A 25,568-nucleotide genomic window follows, 5' to 3' on the forward strand; every position below is an offset into this window, starting at 1 on the left:
GGTTAGGCAGAACAGAGAGCGGCGGCGGCGGCAGCAGATACGGGAGTGGAGTTAGCACCCAACTGGAGATGGCGGGAAGACGCTCAGGTGGGTCGTGGAGTAGGCTGGCTTCTTAGATCAGCATCTCGTCTCTTGTTGAAGAAGGGTTCCCCTCGTTGTTTCCCATCGAGGCTCAACAGAACTCCGGAGGGGGGGGGAAGAGTAGACCAAGGCCAAGGGGAAGAAGTTCAGCACCTGGTGTCCGCGGACAGCTCCGAAGAAGCGCGCACCGAACTGGCAGCCTCGCGGACTCGGAGCTCTCGTTTCAGCACCACGGCGCTCGGACAGCGACTGCCGTCGATGGGCGTTTGAGAGCCGATGTGCCGACGGGGCTGATCCGGGAGAAAGACTCTCCTCCCGCCGCGGAGGGCAGTCCTTCGGAGCCCCAACCCTCTTAAGTTGGTCTAACCTCGACTCTCCAAGCGTGACAAGTTTGCTCCTCCCCCTGAGCCCTCCCTTTCTGGCTTCCCGGCCCCACCTTCCTCTTTACTTTTAATTTTTTATTTATTTATTTATTTATTTATTTATTTATTTATTTATTTATTTATTTATTTTTTTAAAGAAAAGGGACGTGCGGTGCCATGATGCTCGCCTCTCGTTGCTTCCTTCCAGCCTTTGGCAAGAAGGTAGCCTCGATCGGGGTTCACCTTTAAAAGAGAAAAAACAAGGGAAATCTCTTGCTGAAACAGCTACTTTGGGAGGCAGCGTCTGAATTCATCCGTTGGGAGGAAGAGTTGGAGGAGGAACCCCGGTGTTTTCACCGGCTTTGCTCAGCCTGGCAGGCACGGGATGGGCCGGATGGCAAATCCTATCATTCCTTTGGCTCAGAGTTAGGGGGATTTGTGCCCAACGCATCTGGAGGGACTCCGGGCGAAGAAGACAGTTGTAAGCACGCAAATGCAGATGTGATGGACAGGAAAGTGGGAAGCAGTGAGGTTAAGCGCTTGTGAAACCAAGCTATCATTTGATCATGCCACACAGGCAGCTGAACTTCAGCTGACTTTTCTGGAAAAGTAGGTCAAAAAGATGAATTTTTACCTCTTGGGACTGGCGTGCTTTTCCTTTCTTTTGTTCTTTGCCTATCAAAGAATCTTTATATTTATCTTCAAGAGTTACTAAATTTCTAGAGCCCACATAAAGAGTTTTCTGGCATCTTAAAGACTGGTTTAATGAGGTATAAGCTTCCATTTGACAGCTGCATTTGAACTGCATGTTTACCTAATCCAACATTTCTGGACAGGGCCATCAACTAACCTCACAGTTGAGTTTGCACAACTTGGTTGGGCAAAGTGTAGTTGATAGTTTGAGATGCACAGCCAATGCAAACAACGCCCACCCATCAAAACCAAGTCTCACTGGATCCGGTTCTTTATTTACCCTCCTGCTTTTCACTGGAATTTCACTCCCAAAAGTGACTTGTAGAGCAATTAAAATCAAACACCATAGCATTAGCAAGTTTGTGATTGCAAGGCTATTTTAGACCTTGGTAATAATGGCTGGGACATTAGAGGTTTTTAAGTTCTGGCATAAGGTGGGGGGGGGAGGAAGGAAGGATATGGGAATGAGAGGCAAGAGGGAAGGAGGGAGGGAGGAGGGATATGGGAATGAGAGGAAGAGGGAGGGAGGATGGATGGATATGGGAATGAGAAGCAGGGAAGGAGGGAGGGAGGGAGGGAGGATATGGGAATGAAAGGCAGGGAGGAAGGAAGGATATGGGAATGAGAGGAAGAGGGAGGGAGGAAGGATGGATATGGGAATGAGAGGCAAGGAGGGAAGGAGGGAGGAAGGAAAGGATATGGGAATGAGAGGAAGAGGGAGGGAAAGAGAAGAAAAGCAACAAGAAGGAGATAGGAGAAAGGAAGGAGGGAAGGGAAGGGGAAGGAGGGAAATGGATTCTCTAGAAATCACAATGGGGGGGGGAATAAGAAAACATTTAGAACAGATGAAAAGAGCATAGGAAGAGCTCAACTACAAAGCTTCTGGTTTGAATGGATAATGCCCATTAGGAGCAGCTAAGCTCCTAATGTAAGAAAAGAATGTACCATGGTAGACATTGCTATGGCGAGTGAGCAAATGGCTTCAAAAACACCCTCCTATTTTTCGCATGTGAATAATGTGAACGCTGCTTTTGATAACAGAAGACAATATCCAATCATGGCAAAATTCAAGCCTCGTTGAAAAATAGAAAAGTGAAAGGTATCACATCTTAAGAGAACAGAATAAGAGAGCTGGAAGGGACCCTGGAGGTCTTCTAGTCCAACCCCCTGCTAACATTCCAGACAAATGGATCTCTTATCTAATCTCTTCTTAAAAACTTCCAGTGCTGGAGCATTTACAACTTCAGGTGGCAAGTTGTGCCACTGATTAATTGTTCTAACTGTCAGGAAATTTCTCCTTTGTTCTAGGTTGCTTCTCTCCTTGATTAGAATAGAATAGAATAGAATAGAATAGAATAGAATAGAATAGAATAGAATAGAATAGAATAGAATAGAATAGAATTTTTTATTGGCCAAGCGTGATTGGACACACAAGGAATTTGTCTTGGTGCATATGTTCTCAGTGTACATAAAAGAAAATATATATTCATCAAGAATCATAAGGTACAACACTTAATGATAGTCATAGGGTACACATAGGGTACAAATTAGTTTCCACCTATTGCTTCTTCTCCTGCCTTCAGGTGCTTTGGTGTCTAGAGTGTCAATCATACTTGGCCAATAAAAATTCTATTCTATTCTATTCTATTCTATTCTATTCTATTCTATTCTATTCTACTCTACTCTACTCTACTCTACTCTACTCTACTCTACTCTACTCTACTCTACTCTACTCTACTCTACTCTATTCTATTCTATTCTATTCTATTCTATTCTATTCTAGAGGATCTTGTCTTTCAATACCTTCTAGCTGCCTTCCAGTCTATAATTTTAATAACAGCGATGGGGAGGAATCCATTTCTACCTGCTTGGGTTTTTTTTCATGATCTTGGGGTTTCATGAACCCCAAAGAGATAAACATCTATAAAACTGAAGCACAACCTGGCACACAAAACACTTGCGGTTTGCACCTCTAACAACAGGAAACTCCTTTTCAGATCAACAGTTAGAATTGGCGTGCTTAAGAAATGGCGATTCCTTTTGAACAGGATGTCGTTTCGCTGAATCGGCCTGATTTTCATCCAAATAAGGACTTCATAAGAATTTTAGCACAGTTCAGCGCTAATATTTCTTCACTTCTCTCACGCTCCATCAAGTACCCTCCAGATCAGTGTTTCTCAACCTTGGAAGCTTGACACTGCTCCAGATCCTCCACATTTAGTGTCCTTCAAAAGGCCAGAACTGGAGACTTTATTTTGGGAGAGGGGTCTGCAGAGAGGAAAGTTTTTTTTTAAAAAAAAAATCCCACCAAAATGGCAGTTCTGATTGTGCAATTGAAACACACCTATAGTAAACAAAGATGGAGTTTTGCATACACAGGTTGTGGCTTTCATTTGGGTTTGTCGTCTCTTCTAAGGCTCTCCTTGGCCCTTGGTAATATACTCCGCAGTAATTGTTTATATTTTGTCACCTTGTCCCAAAGGTGTTTTTTTCAAGAGGCAACTGGACTTCCTGTTCCAAGAAGCTTCTTCAGCTCAGTGAGAAGTGAAAGGTCTTCAAAGAAAAACACAGAAAGTTCAGTTGCCTCTTGAAAAAGCACCTTTTTGGGACAACTATGGATGACTGAGAAGCTCCATAGACACTTAGCTAGGCCAAGAGCTGAAGAAGCTTCTTGGATGAGAAGCAAAACATCTTCAGAGAATCCACTGATTGAAAATTCACTGATTGAATCCATCCAATGATTGAATCCATCCACTGATTGAATCAATCCACTGTGTCAAGTTTCAAATAAATTGCATTTCAAACAAAGTCTTTGAAGAAAAACTTCTATTTATTAAGCACGGCATTCTAAAACCCGACTCCATCGAAGCCAACACTGACTTCCAGCCCCAAAACCCTCCCTTTCCATTCCCCACTCCCCTGTACTCATTGGCCATCTTCCAAGTCATTCTACCCCTAATCTACTCCAGCTCAAAGGAATTTCCCCCCTCCCATCCCATCTCCTAGGGGATATTATCTCCAGGGAAAATAAGTAGGTGAAAAGTCAAACGTCCCTTTCCAGATGCCTCCGCTTCTCCTTCTTATGTCAGCACTAGAGTAAATGAAGCTTGAAATGCTGACACCCTGATTGAATCTATCCACTGATTGAAAATCCACTGATTGAATCCATCCACTGATTGAATCCATCCACTGATTGAATCCATCCACTGATTCTTTCCTAATCCCCTGATGAATTAACCTGATGAACCTCTTTCTTCCAACCACTCCCATTTCTATTTGGAGAAAGTTCCTTCTCAATCAGATGCCCTGATCCTTGGCTAATCCCATACGGGGGTGGGGGAGGATGGAGGTCCTTTTAGCCCCTCCTGAAGAAGGAATCTGTTAATCGGAGCGGCTAATTATGCTTGGAGATGTGCTCTTCTGCTCTCGGTGGCCACTTGCCATGCGCCTCGCTGTGAACACTCAGGCCCAGGGGGGATCTTTTCAAGCGCACTGGACAAGCTGTCATGGGGTTGAATCAGCAGCGGAGAGAGTCAAACATAAATCCCTCTAAGCAGCAAGGGATAAAGCCCCTGCCGCCTCTTGTCATAAGCTTAGGGATGTGCACGCTTCACCCACCCCAAACACATGGAGCAGAGAGGAAACGCAGGTCCCTTCCGTGACACAAACACGCATGGACAGGAACCCCCCCCCCCAACGCTGCAGAACCAGACTTGGTAATCAGCACATGGGCGAGACATGTGCTTTCCATTGCCCCTGGCCGGGAACAACTCGGAAACTGGGCCTCTGCGTGTAAACAAACTCGGCGTACGTTTCCTCCTCCCCTTTCGGAGGGTTTGTTCGGGACTCACATTCCTAGAAACTTAGGAAAAGTGGGTGGCAAGAGGATGTGGATGGCATGGCTTTCTCCATCGTTGGGTCACCCCCCAAAAAAGCAGCAGAAGGAGGCAGGAATGCTCAGACCGAAGCCTTAGAGCCACGCAGCCCAAACCTGGATAAATGACACCCAATGGAGTAGAAGTGATTTGCTTGAATTAGGATGGTACCCAAAGCGGCACTTGAGATGGGCATCCTCATCTGCCAGCGCCTGAATGGTTAGGGGCTCCAATGAAGAAACTGCTCCATTTGGTTTTTCTTCTGTCACCTCCAGTTCTCAAGCCGAGGAGGGGGTCTGTGCCAATAAAGGAGAATATTTTATTATTATTTATTTATTTTGTTAGTCATATTTCTATGCCGCCCACTCTCCGAGGACTCTGGGCGGCTTACAACAATCGACAGTCTACTAAATAGCATATTGCCCCCTAACAATCTGGGTCCTCATTTTACCCACCTCGGAAGGATGGAAGGCTGAGTCAACCTTGAGCCGGTGAGATTTGATCTGCTGATCTGCTGAACTAGCAGTCAGCTGAAGTAGCTGCAGTACTGCACTCTAAACACTACACCACCTCGGCTCAGGATTGAAATGAAGGATCCTGGGTGCTCTCTGAGCTTGGAGGTTTTCGGGTTGACGTTTCATGACCCAACTAGGTACCATCATCAGTGCTAGAAGTGTGAATAAGAGCAAACTCCATTCCCTTCTAGCACTGATGATGTTTCCTAGATTGGTTAATGAAACATGTTCAAGAAAACCACCAAGCTCACTATCAAGGACCCCACAGTCCTCCTCCTCCTCTCCACAAACCCCTCTTCCTTCTAGCACTGATCATGTTACCTAGTTGGGTCATAAAACGTCTGCAAGAAAATTACCAAGCTCCGAGAAGACCAAGGACCCCACAGTCTTCCTCCTCCTCCTCCTCCCTTCTGTTATTGATGGTGTTACCTAATTGGGTCATAAAACGTCTGCAGGAAAACAACCAAACTCAGAGAGCACCAAGGACCTTACAGTCCTCCTCCTCCTCTCCACAAATCCCTCTCCCTTCTAGCACTGATCATGTTACCTAGTTGGGTCATGAAACATCTGCAAGAAAACCAACCGAGAGCACCAAGGAGGTGACTGAGCTCTCACCTTAAGCGACTACACAAACAGTGATGCACAACCCCGATCAAGGCTGAGGAACAGGGGTTGATTTCCCAGCGGAGGCCGATGCCCTGGCTCAGCTAAATCTGTTCCGGGACCTCAATTTCCCCTCCCCCTTCACCGAGGATTAAATTCCCCCATTTCCTCTTTGACACACGATCCTCCTGACTTTGTCAGTCCCGGGAGAATTAATATCGCTTTTGCCACCCAAGCAGGCACCAAGAACACAACGCTGCTTATTTTTATAGAGTTTTTGTTATCTTAGCCCAAGGCTTGAGCACAACATCTCGGTGTCTTATTTTAGATCATCCCCACTGACAACGGTGTTTCCTGTTTGCATTTCAATCCTTACCTTCCACCAAAGATCTTTAAAACCGAGATTTTTTCCCCGTCCTACACGGTCCTGTTCCCTGCCTTGGGGCTCGTTGGTCTGAAGGGGTGTAGGGTTTCCTGCCTAAGCAGGGGGTTGGACTAGACATGGGGTCCCCAACCTTTCGGACCTCAAGGACCACTAAATTCATACTTTTAAATCCCACGGACCACTAATATGATCTGCCTAATGACCGGCTGGGTGAGTGTGACTAGGTGATCATGTGACTGGGTGGGCATGGCCAACTTGATGTCACTCACGTCGAGGGGCGCCTCGCCAGCCTCTACTCACCCCTCCCCTCCCAGACACTCCTCGCCTGCCCGCCCGGGCTCCTTAGGGCCCCAACAGGAGCAGTTATTTATTTATTTTATTTTTATTTGATTTGATTTGATTTGATTTCTATACCGCCCTACTCCCAAAGGACTCAGGGCGGTGCACAGCCAAACAATAAAATACATACATACAAAATTTAAAAGCAGAATTAAAATCAAATGAAATAGTTTTGGCCCAGACAAATTAAAACCCCAATCAATTTAAAACCAATTTTAAAATTTGAATATATAAAATACTAAAAAATATTAAAAATTATTAAATATTATTAAAAAATATTAAAAATTAAAATCTCATGGTGGAGCTAAGCAGCCACCACGAGAAAGAGTTGGCAAAACAGCTGGCTCAGTTCAAATTGGATCTGACCAAGAAGGAGGCTCAGCAGAAGCACCTCACTGAGGACTAGGAGCATAGGCTTTCCAAGCAGCTGGAAGACCTGCAGGAGTGCAAGGCCAGATACCGGAGCCTGGAGGCTCAGCGGGCTGAGATGCTTATTTCAGGGTTCAAAAAAATATAAGACAGGGTCCTATTTTCAGGGAAACGCGGTATATATCCTGTTTCCTCTAAAAAAAAGACACCCCGTGATAATAAAACCAATTGGGCTTTTGAGTGCATGCGCTAAAATAACCCTGCCCCCTCCGAAAATAAACCCTCCCTGAAAATATTTAAGTGGTCCCTGCCATTTCCTCTGGTTAGGGTTAGGGAGACAGAGCTGGAAATCAGGTAAGACGGCAAGAGGAGCCCCATCTTGCTCCACGCACCCCAAAATAATAAGACATCCTCGAAAATAAGCCCGAAAATAAGCGCTTATTTTGGGGTTCAAAAATATATAAGACAGGGTCTTATTTTCGGGGAAACCCAGTATAAATACATCTTTGCCTTTTGGCTGAAGAGGCATACAGGATTTTGAAGGAGGCTGGTGGGAAAAACCAGCCCACCACCCGATCTTCGTTCGAGGGGGCGGTATAAAAATCTAATAAATAAATAAATAATAAATAAATAAATAAATCTTCGTTCTCTACTTCCCTTCTGTCAGACGGGAACGATGCATTTACAAACCGGAGAAAGGCAGCCTTCTGTTGTGATGGCTGTTTTCAGCCAGGATTACAGGAGTTTATTTATAAAATATCCAGGTGGAGCAGGTGTGATGGGGGAGCAGCAGCAAATGCAGAGAGAGAGAGAGAGGCAATGCTCATTCCCAACACATGTCATCGTTGTTCTTCAGAAATCGTCTTTACGGGAGGATCATGGACCGCTCTGCAAAACGGGCTCTGGACTACATGTCTAGCTTGTGTTCCTCAAGACCAAGGATCTCCCAAACTTGGCAACGTTCAGACTTATGGACTTCAATTCCCAGAATCCTAAGAGTTGAAGTCCACAAGTCTTAAAGTCCACAACGTGTGGACTTCAACTCCCAGAATTCCTCAGCCCAGCTATGCTCCTTAAATGAACCAGACTGAGATCCAGGAAGGTCCCACTCTATTACCTTGTTTGTATTTGACTCGGAATTCTGGGAGTTGAAGTCCACAAAGTTGTGGCCTCCAAGACTTACGGGCTTCGCTTATGGACAAGTTGTGGACTTTACGACTTGTGGACTTCAACTCCTAGAACTCTTTTTTTTTTTTTTTTGCAGCAGATCCTGGTTTATCATAGAATCATGGGGCTGGCCTGGAAGAGACTTTGGAGGTCTTCTAAGCCAGGGGTCTTCGACCTGGGTGGCTGGAGACCTGTGCTTGTCGATCAGAAAGGTCGGCAGTTCAGTGGTTCGAATCCCTAATAATAGGTGTCAGCATTCCAGCGCTGACATATGAAAAGAGAGGAGAAGCTTGAACTTTTGCCTACTTAATTCCTTTGAAGATTCTGTTTCCTCGGAGATGAAGGAGGGGGGACATTCCTGTGATCTGACGGAGATGGGATGAGGAGAGTGGCTTGGAAGATAGCCAATGAGACGCAGAGAATTGGGGATCGGAAAGGGAGAGCTTGGGGGGCAAAGGTCAGTGCTGACCGCGAAAGAGCCAGGGACAGATCACTATGCTCAATAAAGAGAAAATTTCCTCAAAGATCGGCAGTTTGGAAATTCATTTATTTTGAGATAGCATCGAAACCTGACAACAGGTCTCCTGTGTGAGCAGGGGGTTGGACTAGATGACCTCCAAGTCTGTTACTGTTAAATTAAAATGAAAGCTGCAGAATGGTGTGGCTTAGCTGTTGACCAAGAAGAGAAAAATAATAAGGGAGAACCAGCATGGTGGATCCATTTTCTCGACCCAAGCAACGTTAAGAATATGTGTGGACTTCAGCTCCCAGAATCCCCAGTTCTTCAGCTCTCTTCCATTGTCCAACGTGTCCAACTTTTTCTGATGTCTTGGTAGATTCCAAATACTGAAGATGTAGCCCAAGAGAGATATACCAATGGGTGATCTATTTAATCCTGGAGCATAGATACGGATTTTCCCCAAGGTTCGGAAATATATTCCAAACTCTACTTCCGTTAAAGGAGGTAATTAGCACAAATTAGGACAGATGCAAAAGGCGTTAGAGGTACGTAAGGAAAATAAATTAGCGGTGGAGAAGCCTGGGGGGGAGGGGGAGAAAGGGAGGGAGGGAGGAGAAATGAAGAAAGCTGCTTGTCTTTTTTTTTAACACCCCCCCCCAAGCAAAATGCCAGTCAGATATTTCCCCTCTTAAACATTTAAATCTTCGCTTCTGTGCCATTGACTGCAATTTTGAAAAGTCTTCCTAATCCGCTAAAGGAAGGCACCTAATCCTTTTCTGAGCCAAAAAATAAAATTACAGGGGAAGTGTTTAAATGAGATTCCTGAAGGCCCTGGAAAACAATCACTAGGAGCTGGTGAATTCTAGTCCTGCGTTAGGCATACAAGCTGTCCTTGTATGCTTAATGCAACATAAAGTTGGAAGGAACCTTAGAGGTCTTCCAGTCGAACCCCCTGCTCAAGCAGGAGACCCTATGCCAGGGGACAGCAACCTGCAGCTCTGGAGCCAGATGTGGCTCTTTCATCCCTCTGCTGCGGCTCCCTGTCGCCAGTCGGCACCACAATTCTCAGCGCTGACATAGAAGAGGGAGATAAGCCTGAACTTTTGCCTGCTAAATCCCTTTGAAGCTCGGTCTTCTTGGAAATGAAGTGGGGGGGGAAACATTCCTGTGAATTGATGAGAGGAAAAGTCAGGAGAGTGACTTGGAAGATAGCCAATGAGAAGCAGAGAATTGGGGATCGGAAAGGGAGGGATTGGGGGGCAAAGGTCAGTCCTGACCGCACGAGCCGTGATCCGGTTGCTGTACTCGAATAAAGAGAAAATTTCCTTAAAGATTGGCAGTTTGGAAATTCATTTATTTTGAGATAGCATCGAAGTCTGACATTTGAGAGGAGCTCCCAGTTGGAGGCGGAGCAGGGCGTGCCAGGAGGAGACTCTATGGCAAGGGTTTTCCGGTCAGCTCCACAATTGATAGGGCTTTCGGTTAGCACTGGTAGAGGAAAAAGGACACTGCACTAGGAGGAGACTCTATGGTGGGGGAACCGGACTTCTGATTGGCTCCAAAATTGAACGGGGGGGGGCTTCCGATTAGGATTTTTGTGGCTCTTTGAGTGTTTAAGGTTGTCGACCCCTGCCCTATACCATTTCAGACAGGTGACTGATTGTCCAGTCTCTTCTTAAAAACCTCCAGTGATGAAGCACCCACAACTTCTGGTGGCAAGTTGTTCCATTGGTTCATTGTCTTCGCCGTTAGGAAGTTTCTCCTTAATTCCAGGTAGCTTCTCTTCCTTGATTTAGTTTCCATCCATTCATTGTCTCATGTCTTGCCTTCTGGTGCTTTGGAAAATAAGCGGACTCCCCACCCCCTCCTCTTTGTGGCGGCCCCTCAAATACTGGAAAGGTTTTTAATAGAAAAAAAAGATAGCATTAAATATATGTGATAAAGGGAGAAATAATAGAATGAAATGAAATAAGATTAAGAGTAGGAGGTCAGGGCAGATGGCGACATTGACTATATGTATTCAATATCAAACAGATATATGAAAAATAAAGATGTAGAATAGTATGGCAGAAATCGAAATATATATAAATCAAATTCGGGGAAAATAAGCTGTATAAATTTTGACTCGGTCAACACTCTATTCAGAAAAAAATGTACTGTTTGTATGTATGTTTGTTTGTTTTTAAAAAGAATAAAAAACTTTTATTTAAAAAAAATGTCCTGAGGCTCCACCATTCTCACCACGTCTACAGGTATCCCACAGTCCCATCTGTAGGGCCTCCAGTTTCCCTGCTGCCGATTCTGTTGGGTCCTGGAATTACTCGGGAAGGAAGGAAGGAAGGAAGGAAGGAAGGAAGGAAGGAAGGAAGGAGGGAGGGAGGGAGGGAGGGAGGGAGGGAGGAGGGGGGAGGGAGGGAGGGAGGGAGGGAGGGAGGGAGGGAGGGAGGGAGGAAGGAAGGAAGGAAGGAAGGAAGGAAGGAAGGAAGGAAGGAAGGAAAGAAAGAAGGAAGGAGGAAGGAGGGAGGGAGGAAGGAAGGAAGGAAGGAAGGAAGGAAGGAGGAAGGGAGGAGGGAGGGAGGAGGGAGGGAGGAAGGAAGGAAGGAAGGAGGGAGGAAGGAAGGAAGGGAGGAGGGGAGGGAGGGAGGGAGGGAGGGAGGGAGGGAGGGAGGAAGGAAGGAAGGAAGGAAGGAAGGAAGGAAGGAAGGAAGGAAGGAAGGAAGGAAGGAAGGAAGGAAGCCGAAAAGCTGAGAGAGGAAAAAAGAGTTTTCGGTCAGTGACTGATTCGCGCTGAATAATTCTCTCCAGTGCAGAGGGAGCTATTTTAATCTTGTGAGAGACGTCTTTTGACAGAGGCAAATTGAGGTATAGCTTTAGAAAAAAGGCAGCCAAGGCTGACAGCCAGCCTTTAAGTTCTGCCCTTCTCTTTCTGACAGACCCAACCATTTGCAGCCCTAAAATTGCCTGCCCAAGAGGAGTCTCTTCCAACCTCAGTCAATTTTAAGACCTGTGGACTGCGATTCCCACAATTCCCCAGCTCGCATGTTTATTGAACTGTAAGATGTGCAGACTTCAACTCCCAGAATTCCCTAGGCATCATGCTATTGAACTTTAGCTCCCAGAATTCCCCAGCTCCCATCAGTGATGGAATTCAATTTTTTTTACTACTGGTTCTGTGGCCATCATGTGCCAGGAGCAGGGAGGGGGAATGCGGGAGAGGGGCGCATAGAATTATGGGCGTTGGCATGCATGCGCGTGACTCCCCCATCCCCCCATCCTGGCACGCGATGGCAAAAAGGTTAGCCATCACTGTTCTATTCTATTCTATTCTATTCTATTCTATTCTATTCTATTCTATTCTATTCTATTTTACTCTACTCTACTCTACTCTACTCTACTCTACTCTACTCTACTCTACTCTACTCTACTCTATTCTATTCGCCTATCCCAGGTATTTGTTGTGCAATTTTGACTTTCTCTCTTTCCCATTGCTGAGTGAAATTGCAAAGAGCCAAAAATTCACCAGCGGCCTCTTTTTCAACTCCCCGTGGAAGGTTTATGTCCGTGGGAGCTGTTCATTTGCGGTAAAATAGTCTTTCATTTTACTGAACATCAAGAGAGCAAGTCTGAATTTCTTCCCCCCCCCTTTTTTTTTTTTTTTAATAAATATACACTATGGGGAACTCAAGTTGATTTAGATTCTGCGGCTTCATCCGATTACGATCTAACTCAGCCATTGGGGACAAACAGTTATAAAGTATATGCTAGTTAATGACAATGCATAAAATATTAGTACTAATAAATAAATAAGGGCAACTCCCTCATGCTGAGCTGAGTTCCTGGGGAGTTAATAAAAAACATCCATATTGCAGACTATTAATTCCATTTTTTTTCCTGAGGGGCAGGACGTGGAAGGCTGATTTGTGATCTGTTTGATAAGCAGAGCTCCTGGCAGGAGATTTGACTCATAAAATGATACTTGAGATCCTTTAAAAGGAGCTGTTTTGAGAGGGCTCCCCAAAAAATCCCCAACAACTAAGATGGCCATCACAATTTTGTGATCGAAGCCCTTTATAGGCGTGCGAAACATCCATACGGGTACGAAATGATGTGTCATAGGCTTTGAGAATAACCTTAGAAGAACAGGAGGAAGAGACACAGCTAGGACAAGTTAAGAGAAAAGAAATTTGAGCCCGGTGCCAGAAATGTTAAGAAAGCATCTCAAGGAACCCTCTCTAGTTTCCTTGACGATAAGAGGAGGAAGGGGAGTGTATTCAGTCTGGCAAGGTTTTGTTTCTGTAACTTGATAATAAAAACAGTAATAGCGTTTTAACTTTAGTTTCCTAGTTTGATCTAGCGTTGACAGGATGGGACCTTCTTTGTGTCACTGCAACGGCCATCTTGATTTTTTGGCCCTCCTCACAGAGACCCTTAACTATTCCATTAAAGTATTTAAATAGAAGACCCCGATGGTCCTCCTTCCACATTATCCTTGGGGAAGAAACGGGAGCTTCAGTGCTCAGCTCAACCAAGCTAAATATTGAAACATTAGGAGTCTATCAACTCAAAAGCCTTTTTTGAACCCATGGCATTCCAAAGGCCGATGATTAGGCAGGCCTATGCAAATTAATGCAGCCCATTTACAGTATATCCCAGGTATTTAAAAGGGTTGAAGAAATGTGTAATTCCTCTTTATTTCACTTTTGTTGATACCAAGCTCACAAGTTTCTTAAAAAGTCAATCTTATCAACTTGATCGGCAGAACTTCTGCAGGGCTTCAGGCAGAAATATTAATTTTCTCCCCTAATATCTGAGACTCGACGCTTTGTCTCTGGAGAGGGATTGGGTTTGCAGTCTTTGGCAAGAAAGAACTGTTTTAACTTTTATAGAATCTTTCCCAAATTCTTATACCAAATCGAACAATTCGTCTAACCGTATCTCGCAGCCTTTCTTTACTAGCCGCTCTCTGGATGTGTTGGGCATAGAACCAGAAATCATTTCCAAGCAGGTTGGCTGGGGTTTATGTGAGTTGTAATCCCACTCACTGGGAAGACCTGATTAATAAAAATTGCTTGTAAAAAAAATATAAACCAAGGGCTCTGAATGAAAACAACGGGTCTAGTAGTAATCTGGGGGGAGAGAGCCATCTAGTGGCACTAAGATGAATTACAGGTTGTGAACTTGGTCGAGTTTTAAATCTCGACCAAGTTGGTTTCCCCCTTTTCCAATGAACAGATTTTATTTAAAAGCTTTGGGAACTCACACCAGATGAATTAGATAAAGCCTCTCCATGCGTTTGAAGTCAAGTGATGCTCTTGAAAGCTGGTGCCTTTTTACAAAAGTGTTAAGCCGGAAGAGAGGCAACCAGATTCCTGATTTTTAGCCACTATTGGCCAATTCCTTCATGGTTCATTCACCTGGTTTTCTTAGCGGGGGAAAACAGCAACTAGTTTTCTTCATCCTTGAATGTCAGATATCACCAAGTATTTCCTTCTCTGCTAACTTGCCTATCATCTTCCCTGCGCGGTGGTTAGAATGCAAGATTGAAGGCTAACTCTGCCCACTGCCAGCAGTTCGATTCTGGCCAGCTCAAGGTTGGCTTGGCCTTCTATCCTTCCGAGGTGGGTAAAAGGAGATCCATGTTGGGGGAAAGAGGCCAAATTTGTAAACCACTTAGAGAGGGCTGTGAAGTGGTATAGAAGTCTTAAGTGTTTTTGCGAGGGGAGGAAGGAGAGAAAAGGAAGGAAGGAAGCCCTGGTGGCAAAGTAGTTAGAATGCAAAATTGAAGGCTAACTCTGCCCACTGCCAGCAGTTCGATCCTGGCCAGCTCAAAGTTGACTCAGCCTTCCATTCTTCTGAGGTCGGTAAAATGAGGCCCAGATTGTTGAGGGCAAGAGGCTGACTCTGTAAACTGCTTAGAGAGGGCTGTAAAAGCACTGAGAAGCGGTATATAAGTCTTAAGGGCTATTGCTATCTCAACCCTGCATGATTTCCAAGATACAAGAACAAGACAAAAGGCTGAGGCTTTGCAAGCAGAATCCACCATCTATTTCAGATTTCTTGACGATTAAAAAGCCTTCCCCACTTTTTTGTTTTTTTGGAAGGAAAAGAATAACGGCTCACCTAAATACATCATTGAATACAGGTAATCCTCGACTTACGACCACAATGGAGTCCCCCCAAATTTCTGTTGTTAAGCGAGACATTTGTTCGGTGAAGTTTGCCCTCTTTTACAACCTTTCTTGCCTCAGTTGTTAAGTGAATCACTACAGTTGATAAATTAAGTCACCCGGTTGTTAAGTGAATCCGGCTTCCACACTGACTTTGCTTTTTGACACTTCGACTGTCATATATACTACAGTAGTGGCCAAAATTGTGGAAACCTTTTGGGAAAAGTGTATTTTTGAAGTTTGATGGCTAATAACACCACTTTTTTTTTTTTGGAGTTTCAAGATAATCCTATTCCACTGCTGGAATGGCCTGGGAATAGCCCAGACCTTCACCCAATGGAAAATCTATGGGGCCAACTAAAGAAACTGGTTAGTCAGAAGCGACCCAGCAATAAAACCCAGTTAATAGAAGCCATCATTCAATCTTGGTTTCACATAACAGCTGCAGAACTAAAAGACTCGGTTCACTCCATGGGAAGACGTTGCAAGGCCATCATTCATGCGGAAGGTTACCCAGCGAAGTATTCACTGACATGGGGATTATTTTTGCATATCTCGTTTTTTTTCTACGTGTTTCCACTGCTATTCCAATAGCAAATCCTTCATAAAAGTTATGGCATTACATTCTTGATTCAATGATCTTTCCATTGATATATAATTTTATGATACTACTCCCCACCCCCAAAATAAAGTGGTGTTATTAGCTAGTTTTAGAAAATACACTTTTCCCAAAAGGTTCCCACAATTTTGGCCACTGCTGTATTGCCAAGCGCCACATTTCGATCACGAGACCACAAGAATGCTTTCACGGTTTTAAGTGTGGGAAAACGGTCGTTTAGGTCCCTTTTTCCAGGGCCTTTGTAACTTTTGAGCTGAGTGAACGGTTGTAAATCGAGGACTTGCCTATAAAAGCCTCCCTACTTTTTTTTTTTACAAACCAACCCCCCCCAAAAAAAGTTTATAGAGACGAGACAACGAAGTTACATCTTCATATGGAGATGTGGGGATGTTTTTTTTTTTCTCTTTTTCTTTTAATGCAGCTTAATCTCACAGTTGGTAGCATAATATGAGCATAAAAGACACGACTGGGAAGGGATTCTGGAGGCAGCATGCAAACACTGTTTGAAGCAAAGAACTAAACAAAAATTTAAAAAAAAAACAAACCCCATCCAAACCCCCTTTTCCTGGGTGGCTCTGCGTTTTATTTTTTTGTGGTTTTTTTTTTTTTGAGAAGAAACACCTCCTTGGTTTGGTCGAGACCTGATTCAGGTAAGGCAGGGTTTCCCTGTGTACGCAGATGTTTCTTCTTCTTCTTCTTCTTCTTTTTTTTAAAAAAGGCAAACAAACAAACTCCCGTTTTTATTCAGGACATTAAAAAATAAGTTTTGTAACTCGAGTTAAAAACCCAGCCAAAACAGCGGATTTCCGGTGCAGTTTGAAACCATAATTTCCTTTAAAAAAAAAAAAAAAAAAAAAAAACCCTGAAAATTAAAAATTTAAAAAGGAACAAAAACCAATTATTATTATTATTATTATTTAAAGGTGTATTTAAAGGAAGAGGATGCTGGATCGTGAATTCCAGAGCTCAGGGGGTCTCTCTCTCTCTTTTTTTTTTTTGAGAAAGTTATCAAGAAAGGAATTCTCTTTCTCCAAGAAAATCGGCGCCTTTAATAGCTGTCCCACCACTGTTTTTTTCCCATTTCATTTTTTTTTTGGCATGGTCCGCCCTTCTTACGTTTCCCTACGAAACAAGAACGAGTATGAGTTTGGTTCCGGAGGGAGGCTGAAAACAGGTGGGAGGGAGGTGGGGATGAATTAAAGGAAAGGGGAGGCGGGGTGGGGGGAGTCCACGAGAAGAAAGAAGGGATTCAACAACGTTGGAGAACATGCAACTAAAATATGATACGATTCGACCCTTGCGGTGAAGCAAGATTTTGTTTTTAAAGGACAGGAAGGAGAAGGAAACCTCCATGTTGGTTCCCACATGTCCATTCTTCAGGTGGTTCAGCTGAGAGAGAGAGAGGGAGAGAAAGAGAGACTTCCTCGGGAGAAGGGAGCCGGGCTCCCCACCTACCCATCGGGGCCCCTGGGGAGGGGTCCAAGGTCCGTACGTTTCTCTAAAGACAGTGGAGAAATTTGGATTCCTGGAAAAACCAACCACCTGCTTCGCTTGGGGGGGCCGGGAGAGGGAGAGGGGTTTTTTTTTCTTCGCCCAGCCTCGCCCCTGAGGTCTGTGCACAGGGGAGAGGGCGGGGGAGGGGCGTGTCCAAAAGAAGCCCCGCCCTCCGGTCGGCTTCACAGGTAGAGCTCGCTGGCTTTGATATGCTCTAGCTGTTCCCGTAATTGGTGGAAGGACGGCCGGTGGGCGGCATCCAAAGTCCAGCATTTTTTCATCACCTCGTAGACAATCTGGGGGCAGCCGTCCGGAGAGTCCATCTTGTACCCCTTTTCCACACGAGGGACCACATCCTTCAGAGGCTGTGGGGGAGAAAAATGGGGGGGGGGGGAGAGGAAGCAACGCATTTAAGGCAGGGGTGGGGCTGCTGGGGGTTCGCAGAGGTTCGGGAGAACCTCTAGCTCAGATTCTGTGCAGTTTGGAGAACCCCCAAATCCCATTCCTGGCTGGCCCCGCCCTCCCCTCCCCTCCCCGGAGTCCCCATGAGGTCCGTTTTGGATGCAGGTAAGTGCACAGTGCGCACAGAGGCTCAGGGAGGGTGAAAAACAGGCCTACTGGAAGTTCAGGAAGGCTGGGAACGGGCCAGTTTCCGGCTTTAGAGGGCCTCCGGAGCCTCTAAAGCGAAAACAGCCCTCCTGAAGGCTCAAGAAAAGCCTTCGGAGTCCGGGGAGGGCAAAAACACACACACACACACACACACCACCATGGTGAAGGAGGCAGATTAGGCCATGCCCACCGTGGCCCCGCCCACCCAGCAAGAACCCCTTGCTTAAATTTTTGAAGCCCACCCCTGATTTAAGGACAGCGTAGATCCACAGATGTAGTCAGTTCAACACTGACGACTTCATTGTTTACTGGCTATAATACAGGAATCTCCCGAGACTGGCAGCTTTTGTAACGGAACTACCAGATAAACCGGGGGGGTGGGGGGGTGGTCAGGGGTCAAACACCCTTGAGAAACTTCACTTACAATTCTCGGATAAGGCACTCGCCCAAAGGAATAGATTTCCCAGAGAAGAATTCCAAAGCTCCATACGTCTGATTTGGTTGAAAATTTCTGCCAAGGTTAGAAGAAGACACACACACACATAGAGAAAGACATTGTCAAAAGACCTGGATCAAGCTGGCCAGATGTTCTACCACCAGAGAAAGAGGCACTGTTCGGCCTTTAGACTCCTTTGCAGAGAACCGATTACCAAATCATAGACTCCTAGGACTGGAAGGGACCTTAGAGGTCTTCTAGTCCAACCCTCCTGGCCAAGTCCTCATACCATCCTGGACAAATGGGTTGCTCACTCTTTTCTTGAAAACCTTCAGTGATCGATGACTTCAGGAAGCAAATTATTAATTGTCCTCACTGTTAGGAAATTCCTCCTTATTTCCAAGTTGGCTCCACCCTTCTGGAGGAGCTTCCACCCTTTGCTTCTTGTCTTGTCCTCAAGTGCTTTGGAGAACAGGTCAATTCAGTCTTCCCTGTGACAACCCCTTAAGTCCTGGAAGACAGCTATCCTTTCTCCCCCTAATCCTTCTCTTCATTAGGCTAAACGTCCCTAGTTCCCTTAGCAGTACATTGTACGATTTAAACCCCAGCTCCCTGATCATCTTTGCTTGATGTTTTGCTTGTGTTGTGGCCCACCAGCAGCCAGCAGAGCTGGTGGCAGACTCAGGCAGTGAGGAGGTTGGGGAGGAACACGGCTCAGTCCTGGAGTCTGGGGAAGGCTCTGATGAGGGCTCTGCGTCGGAGGCAGAGAGGGAGCCAAGGCCGTCTGATAGTTGTCAGCTGCCTTCGGAGTCAGTGAGGCAGATGAATAGCTGGATCCTGTTCTCAGTGTGCGCATGCGCAGAGTTGCCAGACGAAGGGAACAGCTAAAGAACAAGGGTCGACTGGGGAGTAAGGCCACAGGTGGACGGTGAATGGCCCCTCCCACAGGGAATAAAGGGGAGCAAAAGAGGAGTGGAGTTTGCAGGAGACAATTTGTTCACTTAATTGGTTCGTGACTCTCTGAGACTCCTTGCCAAGTTTTAAAGATATCGGCCTGGCAGCTCTCCAAGCCGGATAAAGTCTTTGACTGTAAATTTTCCCTTGAAAGACTTTGCTGACTCCGAAGGCAGCTGATAACTATCAGACGGCCCTGGCCACCTCTCTGCCTCTGACGCAGAGCCCTTATCAGAGCCTTCCCCAGACTCCAGGATTGGCCCATGTTCCTCCCCAACCTCCTCACTCTCTGAATCTGATGCCAGATCCACTGGCCACTGGCGGGCCACAACACCTGTGTCCTTGTGGGCCTTATCAAGTCCTACCTGGCTGAGCCAAGGGTTAGTTGTCAATCAACCCCAGGTCCCCCATTCACCTTTTCTCTAAGTGCTTCTGGTGCTGTCCATTTCACCGGGAGCTTGCCAGTGTCCTGGGTGGACGAAGCTTCTTTTGTCAGCCCAAAGTCACTGACTTTAGCAATATTGTCCTCCGAGACCAAGACGTTCCTCGCTGCCAAATCCCGGTGAACGAAGTTGTTGGCTTCCAAGTAGGCCATGGCTTCGCAGACATCTCTACGGGGCAAAGAGGAAGAGAGGAGTGAGGGTCAAGAAAAGGGGAGGGGCATATCCCCACGCCATTGAGAAACCCCCCCTCTCAACCGTGAAGCTTCAATGAGCCTTTTTTTCCTAGAAATGCATACAAACACACCCCAAGCATTTTCTTCACAAAAAGGCAATGTACTTACAAGGAAAACTTCAACAAACACTCGCCTCCCAGCACGGATCTTCCACGGGAACGAAGATAATCGACTAAACTTCCCTGCCGGAAGATTTGAGAGAAAGGATTAAGCTTGGCAAGAAGTGATAGAGAGCCAGTCTGGAATTTCATCTTCAAGAAAGGGATATGAAAAAGTTTTTTTTTCACCCCTGTTCTTAACAATGTGGGAGACAATGTATTAGCTTTTTTTTTTTTTTTTTTTAGTCTTCTGAATTTTTTAAACTTCGATTTTTTTCTTTGAACCTGTAAAACTGAACCTCGTTCTTAATTCGGTTTTAAAACGGTGCTTTTAGTGATGCGTTCAGAGTGTTTCAGTATGTTGTTGCAAATTGCCCAGAGTCACCTGGGATGGAGGATGGAAGGTATAGAAATGTAATATATGAAATAAATTCCCTGAGCTCTGTCTGAAGATGTCCCCCAAAATTATCTAAGGCAGACCAAGAACACCTTCAAAACCCATTAAGGGTTGAAATCAAACTCGTCTCAAGACGGTTACCCCTATTATATCGGCAATATTGATAAAAACGAGTGGATGGACAGGGCAAGGGTGCAATTAGTGGCACTCCCCAGTAGATGGCACTCTCCTCTTTGTGTAGGAAGCAGGCAGGCATACAGAGAGAGGGAGGGAGGGAGAGAGGGAGGGAGAGAGAGAGAGAGAGAGAAATGCATACCCTTGTAGGAAAGCAAAGAAAAAAGCCCAATACATTTTCAAAACTGCAGGTTACACCAGCAGTAAATAGCATTTCACTCTGGAAATTAACTGATGGGGGAAGTTCAAGGAGATGAGTGGGGAAGGGGAGGAGGGAGGGAGGAGACAGCAGGAAGGAAGGGGGAAAGGAAGGGAGAGAAGAAAGGAAAATGGAGGAGGGAGGGAGGGAGGGAGGGAGGGAGGGAGGGAGGGAGGGAGGGAGGAAGGAAGGAAGGAAGGAAGGAAGGAAGGAAGGAAGGAAGGAAGGAAGGAAGGAAGGAAGGAAGGAAGGAAGGAAGGAAGGGACATTGTTAACCCTAAGGGTTGCTTGGAAGTGTTATCAGAAATAAAAGAATTCTAGTGAAAAAATGCTGGTTGCAACAGGGTATATGGGAAAGGGAAGTTGAAGTAACTCCAACTTCTGCTCCAATTCTGGGAAACAGACAAGAGTAGAAGGAGGAGGAGGAGGAAGAGGAAGAAGAGGAGGAGGAGGAGGAGGAAGAGGAAGTAGAAGTAGTAGTAGTAGTAGTAGAAGAAGAAGAAGAAGAAGAAGAAGAAGAAGAAGAAGAAGAAGAAGAAGAAGAAGAAGAAGAAGAAGAAGAAGAAAGATGCTGATCAACCTTTTCTTCTCCATTTCTGAGGTCAAAAGAATTTGATTCCAAAGACCTTAAAGACTGAAGGTCGATCAACACAAAGACTTGAAAAGTCAAGATGTTGGAAACGATGGAAGGAAAGAGAAGAGGATGACCAATCACAAGATGAACGGTGATGACGTGTTGACGTGTTTGTTACTACCGGTTCTGTGGGCGTGGCTTGGTGGTGGTGGTGGTAATGTGACTGGATGGGTGTGGCAAACTTCTTTTTTTAAAAAAAACTTTTAAAAGCATGTTTTCTACAACCTCTTCAGCCGAAGAGGTTGCAGGGGGAAAAAAAATGTTTTTAAAAGCCTCTGACGATCAGGCAACTCAGCTGGGATCGTCAGAGGCTTTTAAAAGCATTTTTTTCTACAACCTCTTTGGCCGAAGAGGTTGTGGAAAAAATGCTTTTAAAAGCCTCTGGCGATACCAGCTGAGCCACGCAATCACCGGAGGCTTTTTTTTTTACTTTTAAAAGCATTTTTTTCAGCCCTTCCGTCATCGCTATCGGATTGGGCGATCCGGTCCGAACCAGGAGCATTTCACCCCTGGCACTATTAGAAGATCTGAAGGACTAGATTAGGTCAAAATGTCCTGGAGAAAAATGTTTCTGTTGACTAAGAGTCAACAAGGACTTGATGACCCATATTCAATGAACCAACCAAAGATCATCAGAAAGTAGAAGCCAAGTTTAAGGAGGCCTCCTCCTTCTCATAGGCAAGTCTGCCATTGCTACTGTATGTTCTTCATCAACGTCCAACTTCCAGACCAACCTTCCTTGGAAAGGACAGCAAGTTCTTACCTTTGCCATAAATTCTGTGACAATGTAGAGGCCCCCTTTCTCCTCCACAATCACCCCCAACATCTGGACCAAATTGCTATGCCGGAGCTGTCTGCAATGAGATGGAGCAGATGGGGAGAAGATCAAAGAGGGATCAACCGGAGTTTTTTTTCCATTGCAAGTAAAGGCCTTCGTGCAAGGGGCACCACGCCCACCACTGGCGTCAAAAGACAGCCCTCCTTTCGCACAACGTGGATATGGAGTCCCATCTCTCCCTTGTTTGACATGCCTTGAAGAGTTTGTGTCCCAAACGTTTTGAGGGTTGTTTCTCCTAACTTCCCTTGTGAAGTTAGGAGAAACTTTTGTGAGCAGTTCACAAAACCCCCATGGGTTCTAGTTTATATGGGAATCTAGAAGAAGCAAGACTTTTTGGCTAGTGGTCCTAAAGTTTCTTCTATGGACTCTTGAGCTTGTCTCCTCCTGAATGACAATTCAGGAGCGAGTAAATGTATTCTCCACTATTTTCTAAGCCAAAGCATTTATGAGAAGCTGGGATAACCTAGCCTGAACCTCAGGTACATCTTCGTTCTCTGCCATCTTTCTCTGCAACCAGATGTTAATCCAGATTAAGTCCTCCTGGTCAAGGAGGCAGGGACTCACGTCATCACCGAAGCTTCAGCTAAGAAGGCTTGTGCGGTGGCGTCATTTTTGATGCATTTCACAGCAACCTTGTTTCCGTGGTAATCACCCAACATCACATCTGCAAAAGAGAGCGGACGTCTGAAGGAAGGAGATGAGATCTGGTGGGTTGCAACAGACCACTTATCCAGCATTGAAGAGGTCCTTCAAATGTGAAGTCTCAGCAAGAGAAACCAAGGGGACACCGGACTCACCTCCAAACTCTCCCTTCCCAATGATCTGTAGCAGCTTCAAGTCTTTCATGTTGAGGGACCATCCGCCTGGAAGGAGAAGCAGAAGGTAAAAGTGGAGGTGGAGGAGAAAGAGAAGGAGAGGGAGGAGGAGGAGGAGAAGCAGAAGAAGGCGAAGCAGAAGGTGGAAGAGAAAGAGAAGGAGAGGGTGGATAAGGAGGAGGAGGAGGAGAAGCAGAAGGTGGAAGAGAAAGAGAAGGAGAGGGGGGGAGGAGGAGAAGAAGAAGAAGCAGAAGATGGTGGAGGAGAAAGAGAAGGAGAGGGAGGAGGAGGAGGAGCAGAAGAAGGCGAAGTAGAAGGTGGAAGAGAAAAAGAAAGAGAAGGAGAGGGAGGAGAAGGAGGAGGAGGAGAAGCAGGAGGTGGAGGTGGAGGAGAAAGAGAAGGAGGATATGTCACAGTATGTCCACTGTTTTTAATTTGTATTATAAATAAAAAAACTTTTTTAAAGAAAGGAGGAGGAGGAGGAGGAGGAGGGGACATAAAGAGAAGGAGGAACTACACAAAATGAGAAGGAGAAAGGGAGGAGGAGAAGGAAGAGAAAAAGAAGAAGAAGAAGCAGGAGGAGGAGGAGGACGAGAGAAGGATAAAGCGCAGCCCACTCCGCTTCCGTGTGGCACTTACTCCGTGAGAATTCGTCTTGCGCTGCCACAGTGCCTTCCATGACCTTCGGCTTCATGAGACGAGTGCAGAGCCCGTCAGCATCCGAGGTGTAGTGCTGCCAAAGAGGGGGACATTTATAGCGCTCTCTCTCTCTCTCTCTCTTGAAGAACCAGTTCGCTGAACGTGTGTCCCTCCACTAACCGCTTGGGACAAGCGGCTTTTGACGGTAGCCGTGGCCTTTCTTCGATCTTGAGTACCATAAACCAACCCACTCCCAGGGACTGGAGTATAGTATGTGTGTGGATATTATATGCCAGGGGTCTCCAACCTTGGCAACTTTAAGCCTGGTGGACTTCAACTCCCAGAATTCTGGGAGTTGAAGTCCACCAGGCTTAAAGTTGCCAAGGTTGGAGAATTCTGGGAGTATGCTGCTTGGTGAGAGACTTATATAGATCTATTTCTGGCTTGTTAGCCATCATCAGTAAGCCACACCCACATCTCATGTATCCTCCCTGTAAAGGTAAGCATAAGCAGCATAGGGCAGCATAGGGCCTGCTGGCTGACAAACCATTTTATACCAAATTTATATTTGCTGATAAAGAAATAAAGGGAGACTAGTATAGGATCTAATTCAAGCTATTTAGCTCTTATCAGCTAGCCATATGCAGGCAGCCCAAGTTCGAATCCGAGTAAGGGTATGGCTAGCTGATGAGAGCTAAATAGCTTGAAATAGATCTATACTAGTCTTCCTTTATTTCTTTATCAGCAAATATAAATTTGCTGATACATACCGTGTTTCCCTGAAAATAAGACCTTGTCTTATATTTTTTTGAACCCTGAAATAAGCGCTTGGCCTTATTGCCATGCACTCAAAAGCCCGATTGGGTTTATTATCAGGGGACGTCTTATTTTGGGGGAAACGGGGTATATAAGAGCCTTGGTGGCACAGCAGACTAAAGTGCTGTTAACTAGCACCAGCTGCCTGCAATTACTGCGAGTTCGAATCTCACCAGGCTCAAGGTTGACTCAGCCTTCCATCCTTTCGAAGTATGTAAAATGAGGACCCGGATTGTGGGGGCAATAAACTGACTTTGTATAAAAAAGAACACCGCTTAGGGGGGGCCGAAAGCCCTACTAAGCAGGGATATACAAAAGTATGAAGGCTATTGCTTAACGCATTGTAAGCCACCCTGAGTCTCCAGAGAAGGGTGGCATATAAATCGAACCAATAAATAAATAAATAAATATATTTATATATATAAAGGACACACACACAAACACAAATACATGTATTACACATTTATAAAAATATAATAAAATAAATAATGTTCCACTCAGGATGAAACTGCTTCTGGCCATCCCTGCTCCCTCTAAGTGTCCTAATTCGTGTGTTTGCTACATCACTTTTTTTGGGCTCTGGGCATCTTCCAGTGTCCCCGTAAGTCCCAATGACCCTGCAAGACCACCAGGGGGCAGTAGGACGCCTTAGCCAGGCTCCCAAATAACTCTGCTTGGAGGCTACGGAAGGAATGGGGAACTTAACTCGCCCACCGTTTTACAAGCATTGATGCCCCCCCAAGGGAATTCATTGCTTGTTTGTCTGTCACCACTGAGAGACGCTTCCGCCAGGAGCTGCCCGAGCTGAGCTGCAGCTCACCGGCTGCTGGTTTTGCAAGGGGGCACTTTCAGTATCGCTCAGAAGCGCCTTCCTGCCTCTCGTAGTGATGCGAGAAGAGACAGGAAACGGAGAGCGAGCTTCAGCTGCCTTCAGCCCGTGACCGCACCGGGTGGGGCCAGGCCGCCAATTCAGGAGGGTGGGTGAGTGGGTGGGGCTTTTAAGCTGGCACATTATCTAGCTCGACTTTTTTTTCAACCGAGGGGGTGATAGGATAGCAGCGTCCTTTATATATATAAATAAATATATATAAATATACCCTGTTTCTCCCAAAATAAGACATCCCCTGATAATAAGCCCAATCGGGCTTTTGAGT

The 25,568-nt window shown here is 45.6% G+C and overlaps 1 protein-coding gene across 1 annotated transcript in view; it reads right to left on the bottom strand.

The window, feature by feature from the left end:
- Nucleotides 1-16,168: 16,168 nt before the first annotated feature.
- CSK (C-terminal Src kinase) overlaps nucleotides 16,169-25,568 on the bottom strand; it is a 47,404-nt gene continuing 38,004 nt past the window's right edge. The window contains exons 6-13 of the mRNA XM_070953913.1: nucleotides 23,599-23,692; nucleotides 22,942-23,007; nucleotides 22,709-22,808; nucleotides 22,070-22,160; nucleotides 19,913-19,986; nucleotides 19,544-19,739; nucleotides 18,163-18,249; nucleotides 16,169-17,494 (exon numbers count right to left, since the gene is read on the bottom strand). Of these exons, the coding sequence (XP_070810014.1) occupies nucleotides 17,312-17,494; nucleotides 18,163-18,249; nucleotides 19,544-19,739; nucleotides 19,913-19,986; nucleotides 22,070-22,160; nucleotides 22,709-22,808; nucleotides 22,942-23,007; nucleotides 23,599-23,692 (891 nt within the window). The 3' untranslated portion in view covers nucleotides 16,169-17,311. The remainder of the gene's footprint in view (nucleotides 17,495-18,162; nucleotides 18,250-19,543; nucleotides 19,740-19,912; nucleotides 19,987-22,069; nucleotides 22,161-22,708; nucleotides 22,809-22,941; nucleotides 23,008-23,598; nucleotides 23,693-25,568) is intronic.

This window comes from Pituophis catenifer, unplaced genomic scaffold, assembly GCF_029215685.1.
Source record: "Pituophis catenifer annectens isolate HBS135680 unplaced genomic scaffold, rPitCat1.0.hap2 SCAF_14, whole genome shotgun sequence".
Lineage (NCBI taxonomy): Eukaryota > Metazoa > Chordata > Lepidosauria > Squamata > Colubridae > Pituophis > Pituophis catenifer.